Here is a 13,712-nt window from a genome sequence, read left to right on the forward strand (position 1 = left end):
CGACGTTTTTGTTACAAAACATTACGTAATTTATAACATTCATTATCTATATAAATACACAAGAATTGTTATGTCCTTAAATTCAATAGAACGAATTTCGGGATAAATTTGAACGCCACAAGTATCATCCAATATAAATGTATACAAACACATAATTGGTTTCTGATTTCGTTTGTTCGTTGGATCAAATTGTCGCAAACTATCGAAGTTTTATTTAATACGTGATAAGAGCCATGTTGATGGATGAAACTACTTTATATATAGAATATATATAGATCAAGAATCATAACCAGTATCATCACTGGACCCATCTGGTAATGTCATGCACCAAATTAAACTCAATATGTCAAATATCATGTAACAGCATTATCGATAGTATTTTTCCAACAGAAATAGAAAAAAAAATTATATGATGTTCATCTTGGAAAATTTAAAATAACTTTTCCGTAACTGGCAACACTTCCGTTACAAATCTTCGTAGTCAGTCGCTGAAGTGAGAAATTGAAAATATGTTATTTGGTGATGGTAGAAATAAACTGGTCCGTGGGATATCACACACATTAAATAACAGCAGAATATGGAAAACAAACACGCACCGTGGGTCACAAATACGATATTGATTTTGTTTTCACTTATTTTTGATCGTTATTGCAATAATACTCGTGGTATTTATGTTCAGCGTCGGACTATGCTTTCTAACGAGTCGCGAACTATTATAATATTTCGTTATAATGTAACGCATAACAGCTTCTAAAATTCAAGTTGTGATATGTAATCGCCCGAAATGGGAAATAACGAAAATATAGAAAACCCTTTCTCTATAAATAAATTGTTTGCAAAAATCTGGTTTTGTAAAACTATTTAAGTCAAATAACAAATACAAATAAATCCAGGTGTCAAAATTATTAAAAGTGATAAACGAGAATAAATGGAACAATATTCATTAACATCTAGCAGAAAAAATAGTCGTGAAATGATTAATCGTTCACTCACATGACCACGACATCTGCGATAGGTTGTTTTCTACAGTCTACATTGCATTCAATTTTGAACGATTTCACCTCGTTTCTTCCACATCCTGCAATCTGACATTTTCCACCGCATCCTTCTTTACACAAGTTCCCACCAAATCCATCATCATCTTATTACGTAATTAAAACAAAATACGACACATAAAATTGTAATTCCACTTGGTCTTCTTTCTTCTTAGCTTTATTTTGTGTGATATGTTTCGGTTTTTAAAATATACTTTTAGAATCAATACATATTAAAAATCAGTGAATTTGCTTCTCTTTGCTTTCTCAAATATGAGATTAAAGAGTATTGTGGGTAGATATTGAAACTAAATAAGCCGCTTTCGCTTTCAACATCGAAACATAGTTTATTTTGACTTTGCCGTTAATAATTCGTGAGTCAAAATTGCCTAAAAAAATTGAACATACTGCAACAAGTCATATTTGGCTCCGGACATGCGCACTCGGTCGAGGGAGTGAAATGCTTTCATTCTTTGGCACAGTATCCACCACAAGAGTTGTCACACCAGGAGAAAGGGGAATCTAATACCAAAAATAATAAAATAGCAATAATGAAAATATATAGCACCATTAATGTTTTATTTTTCAAATCCCGACCAGAAAACTAGGATTGATGTTACTTACTCCTCCTTGCTTCGCTCGACATAGCAACGGTACCAGCGACAATACGCACAGGCTTAGCTTGGCGGACATTTTTAGAATCATGGGTTGTTGTTGCTTTCACAGCTAGAGCACACGTCAGCAGTTTTCTGAGGTTACTATTAATTATGCATTTTTGTTAATATAGAGCATCAAATTCATAACACAGTATAATGGTTAGAATACACAATCATTCGTTACACATATGGTCTAGTCAAATTAATATAGTTTTAATATGGATCTGAAATTAAATTCAATGAGTTTATTACTTCCTATCTCAAACTTTATTTTATTTTGAACTATATAAATTGTATTATCCACCAAACCAATCAGCCAGCTCAACTCTTGACAACCTTGTCTTCATGTATATTCTATGCACAGTTGCAAAATATATTTTATTGGCGATCCGCTCCGCTAGGATTGACCTTATAATCACTTTTGTCGTTTTGTGTGTGTGTCTGTGTGTGTACATTTCCAGTGTTTTCACGTATGATTTCTTCTGTGATTTTTTTGGCTTGGCCGATTTCGTTCAAACTTGGCAGGTAGGTCACACCTTCACCCTAGTTATTAGGAAAAATCTGCAAAAAAATTTGGCCCACCGTTGCCATAGCAACAGCCAAAAAACTGATTTTTGGATAGCTTCGCGCCAAATGTTTCTCCTCCTACAAATTTGGGATAAAACACTTCAGACATAGCTCATTCTACTCAGCTTGAGTGTGGGCACAAAGTTACCATTTGAATTTTTGATATCTGTTTTCATTACCGAGAAATTTGACCCTAAAGTTGGGGTAACTTTTCACCAGCAACGGCTTTTAACTCCTCTGTGATTGTTTCGGCTCGGCCGGTTTTGTTCATACTTCACAGGTAGGTCGTGCCGTCACTAATTGGAAAACAATCCTGGCCCACCATTGCCATTGCAACATCCAAAAACAGATTTTTGAATACTTTCGCCCCAAATGTATTACCTCCTACCAGTTTTATCGGTGTCGCTGGGTGTATATGATAAAGGGAAGTTGTGCAACCAAATTTGCCGAGTTCGCAGTTTTTCGCCAATAAAAAAATAACTAAGGCAACAACTCACGGTTTTTCAGCATTTTTGTAATAAAGACATTATTCTCCATCAATAATCCGCCCAAAACAGGAACATTTCTACTAATTCTTGTGTTTTTTCGACGTTTTTCGAAAAACCTGCGATTAGGCTGTGAAAGTAGAACATTCCGGAGGGGGCGAAATGGAAGAGCCATATTTAACGTGTAAAAATAGAACGCGTATTTTGACCTCTATGCGGTCGTCGCCAAAGAGCCCCGCGTCCATCGCCTGGCAATGCTCTTCCGTTTCACCAGTTGCGTTTTTTTGACTAAAATTTGGGCAGTACTGTCAGTCACGAAAATTGATGAATAAATTAATACACATAAAATATGAATCACGGGCTAATTCAATGGTCACCGAACACTCCACTGTGGCAAGATATTAGCGTACTGTATATTTGACCCAGATTTGACAAGCGTGGTACAGTTTTTTGCGCGTGTCCGTAATAACGCGCACAAAGGATTGTGGGGCAGAGTCCTTTATTTGCTGGCATTCTTGACTTTTGACTGCAGTTCTTTTTTATATTTTAGAGTAAATGCTTTTGATATGCTCTTAGGTTTCTTAATATCCGTCTGAAATTCTGGACTGTGGTCATATTTTTCGATTAGGAGTCGTATATTTAAAGAACTCACCGTGACTAATGTTTTGCATTATGAAGTATATTATTATGAAGGTCAACACACTGTACTTTAGGTAAATATTTACCATCTCGTTATTTCATTATTTCGCTTTCCAGCATTTACAGGAAACGCTTCATTCTAGAAAATGCTATCGCAAAACGGTTGGAAATAATAAATGTAACAGCAGAATACGTCCTAGCACAGTCACTCGACTAGGAGAGTGATTGTGGTCCTAGTAATAAACTAAGTGACTTCCAAAAACTGAATGGTGTTTGCGAACTTCGTATTAGTTATAAACCGACGTTAGCTTCACGTTTATGTCACACCATGGAAACAGCCAAAAACATGGTGCTTGTTTTTGAGCGGAGCGGATCGCCAACCAGCCTACCGGCTTGTTAAAATATAAAACAGCAGGTTGCAAACTATGTATGATCTTTTTAATCAAATGAACATGTCTCACTGCCGAGTACTATGCCGATACTCATTGATAACAACGCTGATTCAAAACACTTGGTGTGATGCATGTAAATATATGACTTTATCGCCGTAATTTGTATTCAAGCAATGTACGTGCACAGTGAGCAGCTGGCGTATATATATCAGAACTCGAATATTATGTTAGTCGATATTGTTTTCCATATAGTTCATATCTAAAAAATAATACATAGACACAAAGAAAACATTACAGTTTCACTGGCTACGTATTTGTCACTTACCACAGTAGCGTGATTATAGTCACAACTCGGATGTTACTAGGAAGGTTTCAACAGTGGTAAATCATAACGTCGCCATGTTTTCACACGTATATCTATGACGTCATATGTTTTCACAACGCAGGAACACTGCAGTGCATAGTGTAAAACGGATTTATGTTGTTTTTCAGGCCTGTATATCCCGGTATCGATACCTGTTGAATAATTAAGTATTGAAAGTCAATTGTTTTGCATAAATTTATAATTCGCATGTGCACATGACTTCGATAACAAATTTCGGTTTATCTGGTTTGTAGGATTGAGTGGTGCTAATGGGTAAAAGGCAAGGGAAACAGAAAACTATAATATTTTAATGTAATACAAAATAAGGCAGTATCTTAAGCGTTTAATGCGCAGGTCATCGTACACACTGCCACGCATGCAAGCTGATAATTATTAGGTTGTAGCACTTACAGTGGATCACGCCATAAACATATTGGTAGGTGATATATAATAATACAGTCATACACAGTGAACTATTTGCACACAAAATTAAATGTCCAATAGCGACATCTACAATACTTGTGAAATACGAGTACATTGTTTATTTATACGAAATTCATAGCTCATGGTAACCCCTCGTGTTCGGAAATCGGAGACTACCAGTTGCAAGCATTATGACAACAAAGTGTTTGGTGTTTTAGATTAAGGCGCGATTTCTGATTTGTTCTGGGGTATACCATTACATTGTAACGTGACACACTTCACAGAAATGAATGGATTGTGAATAATAAATAAATGTACCTTTTTACTTTTATCTAGATGGCTCCATGTCAACAAGTATGCATACACAGAACAATATACGTCACAATGTTTTAATGACTTACGCTCTAAATAAATAGCATCTTGTTCTACAGTTACAGAAATGTTCCAATTGTGTAGTTACCAATTTACCAACACACATGTAGGGGAAAACGGTCGAATTAGCTATCTATCGAACTTTATGATACGATATCGGGGGTGGGGGCTCTAAATGTGTTTACCTTGTGAGAATAAGAAACCAAATTATGGAATAAGCGTTCGCTGCCGTTATACTACCAGAACCATGTATAGGAATGACAATAATGAAATTTCTGTATAGGAATAATGCGATAGTTTTGAACAGACATATACGGAGATGTTATTTAGGCAATTAGCTCAATAATGCTTAAGTCTTTGACATTTGCCACATTCACAAATTCCATGCATACATATATATATATATGTAAAAACTGTTGTCATGTATATTTCAAATACGGCATGAGCAGAATGTGTCATTGCCTCTATTCCAAGCGTTTCGTCTATGTTGTCAATGTTTTACGGTATGGTAGAGTATGAAAATTAATATGCAAACTAACTTTCTTCTGTTGTTGGGGATATGTTGGTGGTCACTGATCAAGGTAATCTGAGTGATGTACATATTCTGGCTACTGTAAAACCCAGAGGATAGTACATTCATCTTTAAATCTAATGCTAAATATATGCTTGGTACTTTCCCTTTAAAAGCATTCGTGAGAATTGATTTGGGTTTGGACTATCGCACATGTCCTGTTCCAGTATGAAACACTTTTGAATCACCCATCTTGATGTGATGTGACAACGCCACTGTGTTCATAGTTTTCTACATTGTGTCATAGAACCCCAATAGCCAACCTTGTTTAAATGACTACATTAACTTTTTGCCTGATGAGAGAACGTCATCAACATCAATGCTTGAATGTATGATGACATTTCCTGTGACAACATCCACCAATCTTTGTGGACGTTGATCAGCATCAAAGGGGCAATGCACATCCTTGTTGATTGGCTAACTGGTGTTTCTTCATTGTAGTGTGTTTATCCACCACATGCTCTCATTTGATTCAGATTATGTATGAAGCTACTGCAACAAAGTCTTGATGGATGCCGTTGTGTTTTCACATTGACCAATGCGAGAAGTAATAATCTTCCAGGACCAATTAAACAGTTTCAAATTTGATTCAGTAATAAAGTATGGAATTAAATATCATAGTGTCGTTAGGCAGAAATTTCACCTCTGTCAAAAAAAGTCTCGGTATATTAATCCTCATATCCAACTTAGACGCTATATATAAACGGTATTATCGATAACAGTACAACAGAAATATATTGAGAAATGTAAATCCAATTTTTTGTTTGATGACTATCTTTTGTAAAGTGGAAAACTAGTTTAAAAATAGTTTACTCAACCACAGATCATTAATCATACGTAATAAGAATATTTGTTATTCTTATAGAATATAGCTATATTTGGATTTACATCTTGCATGGACTATATTGGTAATATTATGCGATATGACCGTCCATTGGTGCAGAAGTTAGATAATTTTGAACAAGGCATTACACCATTGTTAACATCGGAATAATTTTCACGACTACATTAAATATAGAAGACTGCTCTGTAAAACTAATACATGTTATGTTTAGTGCCACGACAATATATAAATGAGTAAAGAGAGACATATACAAAGACACTATTAGCTAGTTATCAAACCCTTTATTAAATAAGTAATCGGACAATTCAAATTAACTAAATGGAAGTCAGCTTGTACATGTAGTTTCAGTAAATTGCAACACTTCCCTTACACGTCTTCATGGTCATCTACTGAGAAGATAAATAAAAATGAAATGTAACGTGGTGATGGTAGGAATAACCTGACCTATGGAATATCATACACATTGAATAACAAATCATAGCGTGTAAAATACAAAAAAGCAATATTTCCTTTTGCCACATTTACTCTTGGGATTTTTAATTTATTTTATCTTATATCTGTTTACAACTGTTCGTGGCATTGAATGTCAGAAAATTAGCAATGATTTCTAATGAGTCACGACAAATTCTATTATATATATATATATATATATTTATATATAATGAACGCACAACTTACAATCATAATTTTGTATGCATATGTCCAATAAAACAGGTGCTGCTAATATTACAATAGTAATAAAGTTCATCTTCTAATAATGCGTTATTCTTTTTTATAGTATGGAAACAGAAAAGCAACCATCTGGACAAACGAATATGCGAATACAGATTATGAAAATTCAGAAAAAAAAACATCGCTCTTAAAATAAATTAGTAGCAAAAATCTGGGTTCTGAAAAAGTTAATGATTTGATTCAACAATTGCATAATAATAATAATAATAATAATAATAATAATAATAATAATAATAATAATAATAATAATAATAATAAGAAGAATAAGAATAATAATAATAACAATAACAGGCCTGGGACCTCAGCAGAGTGGATGGAAATAGGGAGAGCTCTGTTAAATGTCTGGGAACTAACTACTAATTCAGATTCCGGGCGTGAAATGACATAACAAATTCTATGGGATGATTCTGTTTCAGTTACGTTCCCGTTGTGGGCGCTTGTACCCAATCGTTTTCTGAGACCCGAGAACGTAACGCAAGCATAATTAGAACAACACGTTCCGTTCCCGCTACTTATTACATATGTACTGCAGTTTTTTATACTGACACACTTATAATGTACCAGTTATTACGCAACATGTCAATTACTTGATCCCTAAACTAAGAACAAACATATCAAGTCTATAGTGCACCAATCGTAAACAACTGTTAGTGGGTATTGGACTGCCTAGCGCATGCACAATGTAAACCCGTGACATTCACCTTAAGCGTTTTCCAATCACATAAATCAGTTGGTTTTGATAAATCGCCGCAGAGGATGCAGCAACAGTTATCTATTAATCATTCTCTGTAATTTTTAGATAATGTATACAAATTAAAAAAAAGACAAATCTTAATATATAACCATATAAAAATGATGACAAATAACAGTCACATTTTAGCCGAACAAATGGGTCGTATGAGGAAACCATCACATCTACATATATGTCGGCATGCAGAAATATAGCAGCTGAGAGGCATCACTGCTAAGACTGGTCGATGACTTTAATCACGAACGTGATTCACTGAACGCCATATGCGTTACCCTAATATTCACCCAAATCTTGTTGCTGAGCAGTCATACGCCTTCCCTGGCTAAATTATCAACGTAAAACACTCGGGATAGATGCTCAAATCTACTGAGAGAGTATCGGACACACCGCTCACAAATTGTCTCTCAGACTGGCAATTTATTTGAATAGTGTTCATCGAGGATCGGTACTGGAAGCCTTCCCTTTAAAATAACTTTTTTTTTCAATTTCACTACACATTAAAAATTAACATGCTGACGAGCTATAATGTGCCAACTACTACCAGTGATCTAGGGAGTTATTCATAATAAATTAATTTAATCGTTATGGGAAACTTAAAATGCCATCACTGTTGATGGTACTGAAATAACAGCTCAAGACCAAATAACAATATTGAATATTACTTTACCCAATATATCATTTATATTATGTTACAGGTTTTCAGTAAATAATGGCATTTATATTCGCTGGTCGGGTGGAACGGCTTTATGTGGTGGCAGCGCTTTTAATTTATGGCCGTTCTATTCACAAACACAGATTAAATATCACAGTAACAACTATTTAGTATTCATTATGAGTCATTGTAAATAATATAATAAACCATCGAAAAGAAAATGCTTAGCTGCCTGTCCGAGTCAAATTAGGGAAAACGAATTTTAGGAAAACTGAAATATATATCAATTACATGCACACGATTTCAATGGACACTTCAGTGTGTACTTATTGTCAGCATCCTTTATTTCATGTTTTTGTCATATTACCTCAAACCCTGCAAATGGAAGTGTGCATGGAATCATGGCAAGTAATGGTGTTCATTGCCTTGTGATAACTGACATAAATGTGATTGATAGGTCATACTAGTTTTCAACTCTGGAAGGACAGTGGGTTCTACCAGGTGTGCTTGTAATTTACATAACAAAGGGTGTTTACAACTTTTGAAAGAGAATATGAATCACAGCTGCTAGCAATATCACATTCTGACTGCCTATAAATTGGACAGACTAAGGACAGTTTGAGCTCATCACTTCAACTTGGTGTCCGTCATTTCCTGTGTGTTCTGCTACGATATTGCTTGACGAGTCATACAGGCTACAACCATCATTCTGTGAGAATTGTGTGAACTGCTCTGCGATCTCCTGGTTTCAGCGGTGCCCTCCAGAATTATAGCGTTCCTCCGCAAGCAAGACTCCTGTATTTCGTTGTTGTTGTGTTGCAGAAGCCATTGACTGTCGTCCATTAATACATCCTGGAACTGTGAGTTATCACCAATGCACACTTCCCTAAGCAATCCCTTATTTTAGTGACTTTATTCATTGTATTTTTCTGTGTTTTATTTCTTGTAATTGTTTTGAGAGATATTAAAGCCAGGAGCTTTAACTCGATATTTTGGTGTATGTGTATTTCATTTCTAGTATTTGCCAAAGATTATGTATTATGAGGTTATATTTGACATGTATATTGATTCTATTGAGATGAAATCAACATTCTAAGCGAATCTCAGATTTCTATATCTTTTACCTATACATTCTAATTAACGATGTGTCTGGGCGCGCACATTGTCACATATATGAAGTGCTAACTTTGAAATCATTTACGTTTGTAATTAATGTTTGTATATACTTACGCTGTGGATGACAACATACGTAATTGTGATCACATAATACAGTTTTGTGTATTTGTATCATATTATCATCACATGGAGGTGGTCCGCAGTAACTGCCTGGATATATCTCATCGCATTCGTCTACGAACAAAATTAGAAAAATTGACATTATAGAATTATTTGTTTTGGAAGTTGATTGAATAAGCCACAACATAGAAATATGTCACGATTATTATTTGGCGAAACATTACATCTGTTTGTCTAAATATCAAAATCTAATATTGTAAGTGAAAATGCCAAAACGTTTGCTATTTACTAGATTGGTATATTGTTTCAAATAGTTGTGAATACGTACCTGTTTTTTTGGTGCAGCATTTACAGTCAGAATGAGGGCAAAGATTCTCTGATTCCACCACTCGTTCCGTTCCTTGGCAAGTTGACCTGCAACGGCCCTGAATACCCTGGTTTTTGGCACACTCGGCGTCATCTGCAAGAACATCAATGAAATGAAATAAAACAAACAAATTGTATATACTCTGACAAGCTAATTACCGCGATGTGGAGTGATCCCGCAGAGTGAGCTAGACAAAGTACTATAATCTAAACATGAGTTGCATAATTACTAAGACAGACCAAACTTGTCATAGCCAAATTTGTTTTGAGAATCTTTTAATAAAAGTTTTCAAATACACTTTACAATTATCTTTTCGTCTGTTCAACTCACCAATATCGCACGAATCAGCAGTGGCATTGCGATACTCGAACCTCTGCAAAAAAAAGAAATATTAGAATCAATATGGTACAATCAATCAATCTTGTCTAGTATTCTAGAAAAATAATCGAATAATATGTTTTAACGCTAGTATATTCGGGACTATATATATTTCGGCATTAAAGCATTCGTTGTCAATCATGGTTGAACGGTAATCCACTTAAACTTACGATTTAGGTGATATTATATTGTGACATATTATGTTTGCCAGTTTGCACATATCCAAATGCAATATTTTTGCACGATTTGATTACGTCAAAGCACACGTCAAAACTGACAAAGTATTTTGAATGCATCAAAGTCTTACCTTGTTGCCACAAACAATTGGGATAAAAACAAGTACAATCACTAACAACTTCATTTTTGCTGTAAATGGAGATTATAAAGACAACACATGTAAACATTAAGGCACGATATGAATTGAAAAAATATCGAAATTTCAATATTAATATCTGAAAAAAGTTACTAAAACAAGACAGAGACATTTAGGCTTGGAAAAAAAATTCCGGTATCAGCTTAATATTCTAAATTAAACATGAACATCGGAATGATTTATAACAAATATATCAATATAAGAAAAATCGATCTTACTAATAATCTTTAGCATATTTTCAGTTTTGAATTAAGGTACAGATGCAGTTTATTTTGCAAATTTTGACAAATTTCACTTTTTTATTTTTATGGCATTGTATGAGCATCTGTATTCTGTGAAAATTAGAAATTAGAATCAATAGTAGAACTCTGTTCAATCCAACGGCGATGTAAATCAGCATATAGTTTTACTTAACTATAAAATATGCAAATTAGCAATTATCTCAGCTTCTTGTTAGTTTACATCCCAGAACTTTAAAAAGAAATATTTTCTATACGCTTTGACCTTTTCTTTTGAAATGTTCACAAATGATTGACAATGTGTTTATCTTCAAAACGCCGTCGGGCACTGCTGGTGTTAATTCATGCAAAAACTGAATTAGTGAAATTTGAGCTGCTCTCCAGCAAAACTAACAACTGGTAGACAGTTTTTAAGACGGCACTTCCTTCATAGTAAACAGATGTACCCGTAAACCAATTTTGACAGGAAACGGAGGCATGGTTTAGAAGCTAATTTTTTCTAAATCACTTTTGACCAAAAAACACATTTTGTGAACATTTCAAACTACAGTGTTCATAACAAAATACTTATAAAAATTTAAAATTCATACAATACAGCTTTCCGAAAATATGTAGTTTTGTGACAAGGGAGGTCATCTTGGTTTCCTAATTAACTAATTAAAATACCTGTCAGGTAAACAGTATCTCTACTTTAAACAGCCGAATATACGAAATTAAAGCAATGGCACAGCACACGGCAGACGTTATAAGTCGGAATGAAACCTGCGTCAACATTAACTTTAAATCCCGTCAAGAAAGAATGTAGCAATCGGAGCGCAAGTTTAAACATGTCAGTCCCTACCTTTAGTCCCGTGCTATGTGCTACAGTTTTACTTTGGCGGACAGAAGTGTACAGCGTTCTCAAACTCGTCTAATTTATCGGCTTATGTCATCGATATAGCGTATCAATCACATTCATCTTTTTCTTTATTAACCCGACATGAGGCGATGTCACCATGGCAATATGGCTCTTCTGCTTGCCATCCTTTACAGCCACAAAGAATGACGAATATCCTAATATTTAGGAGGGCTAGGACTTACAATGAATATATCACTGTAATTTTTCATCTGAGTAGAAAGAAACAGTATATATTATATGTGCAAAACCACGATTTACTATATTGTTGTTGTATTGCGCGTTATATATAATCGTTACACATACACGGATGTGTGATATTTCACTTTATTGTTATTGACGTGTGTTATTTTTCATGAACTGGCATATGGACAGATGCTAAATTGTACATTCGTGGTGTTGCAAGATGATAATTCTCGTGCATATTGATTTGTGCGATAGATTGTATTATGTGCTACAGTTTCACTTTTGGCGGACAGAAGTGTACAGCGTCGTCTAACTCGTCTAATTTATCGGCTTATGTCATCGATATAGCGTATCAATCACATTCATCTTTTCCTTTATTAACCCAACATGAGGCGATGTCACCATGGCAATATGGCTCATCTGCTTGCCATCCTTTACAGCCACAAAGGATGACGAATATCCTAATATTTAGGAGGGCTAGGACTTACAATGAATATATCACTGTAATTTTTCATCTGAGTAGAAAGAAACAGTATGTATTATATGTGCGAAACAACGATTTACTATATTGTTGTTGTATTGCGCGTTGTATATAATCATTACACATACACGTATGCGTGATATTTAACTTTATTGTTATTGACGTGTGTTATTTTTCATGAACTGAGATATGGACAGATGATGAATTGTACATTCGTGATGTTGGAAGTTGTTAATTCTCCTGCATATTGATTTGTGCGATAGTTTGTATTATGTGCTACAGTTTCACATTGGCGGACAGAAGTGTACAGCGTCATCAAACTTGTCTAACTTATCGGCTTATGTCATCGGATATAGCGTATCAATCACATTCATCTTTTTCTATTATTAACCCGAAATGAGGCGGTGTCACCATGGCAATATGGCCTATCTGCTTGTCATCCTTTACAGTCATAACGGAGGACTTACAATGAATATATCACTGTAATTTTTCATCGGAGTAGAAAGAAACAGTATATATTATATATATATTATATGTCCAAAAAATAACAGTTCCGTCTTGTCCCAGTTGAGTTTTAAAAAAATTGATGTCAACTAATTATGAATCACACTTTCCATATGACAAATGTTGATGTCAACATCGTTGGTCTTGAAACATAAATATAGTTGTGTGTCGTCAGCTTAGAGATGAAAGTTAATGTTGTGATGTCGGATTACGTTACCAAGTGGTGATGTGTACACAGTGAAAATGATAGGGCCTAGTACAGTTCATTGGGGCACGCCATACTTTAACTTATGTAGTAATGATAAATAAGATAAATAAGCAGATAAATCGAATAAAACTATCATCAAAGTTTTTTGTTTGCCAAGTGCCATGAGTATTTGATTTTCAACGCGTATAAGTTTCTGTGCTGTGCGATTGTTTGTATGCTGATTTCATGGATCCAAGAAGATTGTTTGAATGCAAGTGTGAGATCAATTTATTTGCAACTACTTTCTATGTGACTTTCGAGACAAATATAAGGTTCGAGACTGGGCGATAGTTCTTCAGGATGTCAGGATCTAGATGCGAATTC

The 13,712-nt window shown here is 34.7% G+C and overlaps 1 protein-coding gene and 1 long non-coding RNA gene across 4 annotated transcripts; both read right to left on the reverse strand.

The window, feature by feature from the left end:
• Positions 1-236: 236 nt before the first annotated feature.
• Positions 237-4,196, reverse strand: LOC144344224 (uncharacterized). Of its 2 annotated transcripts, XR_013419135.2 has the most exons (5): positions 4,099-4,196; positions 1,659-1,792; positions 1,443-1,556; positions 994-1,141; positions 237-488 (listed from the first exon to the last, which is right to left on the reverse strand). It is a non-coding gene; the product is annotated as an uncharacterized LOC144344224 (long non-coding RNA). The 2 variants fall into 2 exon arrangements; XR_014930424.1 differs by having other exon boundaries at positions 994-1,556; positions 1,659-3,530.
• Positions 4,197-6,613: 2,417 nt separating this feature from the next.
• LOC144344226 (uncharacterized) lies at positions 6,614-12,003 on the reverse strand. Of its 2 annotated transcripts, none has more exons than XM_078006307.2 (6): positions 11,917-12,003; positions 10,771-10,829; positions 10,416-10,458; positions 10,047-10,178; positions 9,713-9,832; positions 6,614-6,733 (listed from the first exon to the last, which is right to left on the reverse strand). In XM_078006307.2, the coding sequence occupies exons 2-6, from the start codon at positions 10,822-10,824 to the stop codon at positions 6,714-6,716; spliced, it is 369 nt and encodes a 122-aa protein (XP_077862433.2). In that variant the 5' UTR covers positions 10,825-10,829; positions 11,917-12,003; the 3' UTR covers positions 6,614-6,713. The 2 variants fall into 2 exon arrangements, with proteins under 2 accessions (XP_077862433.2, XP_077862432.2); XM_078006306.2 differs by having other exon boundaries at positions 6,614-6,736.
• Between the last annotated feature and the right edge of the window lie 1,709 nt (positions 12,004-13,712).

Source organism: Saccoglossus kowalevskii, chromosome 9, assembly GCF_978046115.1.
Source record: "Saccoglossus kowalevskii chromosome 9, keSacKowa6.1, whole genome shotgun sequence".
NCBI classification, from domain to species: domain Eukaryota; kingdom Metazoa; phylum Hemichordata; class Enteropneusta; family Harrimaniidae; genus Saccoglossus; species Saccoglossus kowalevskii.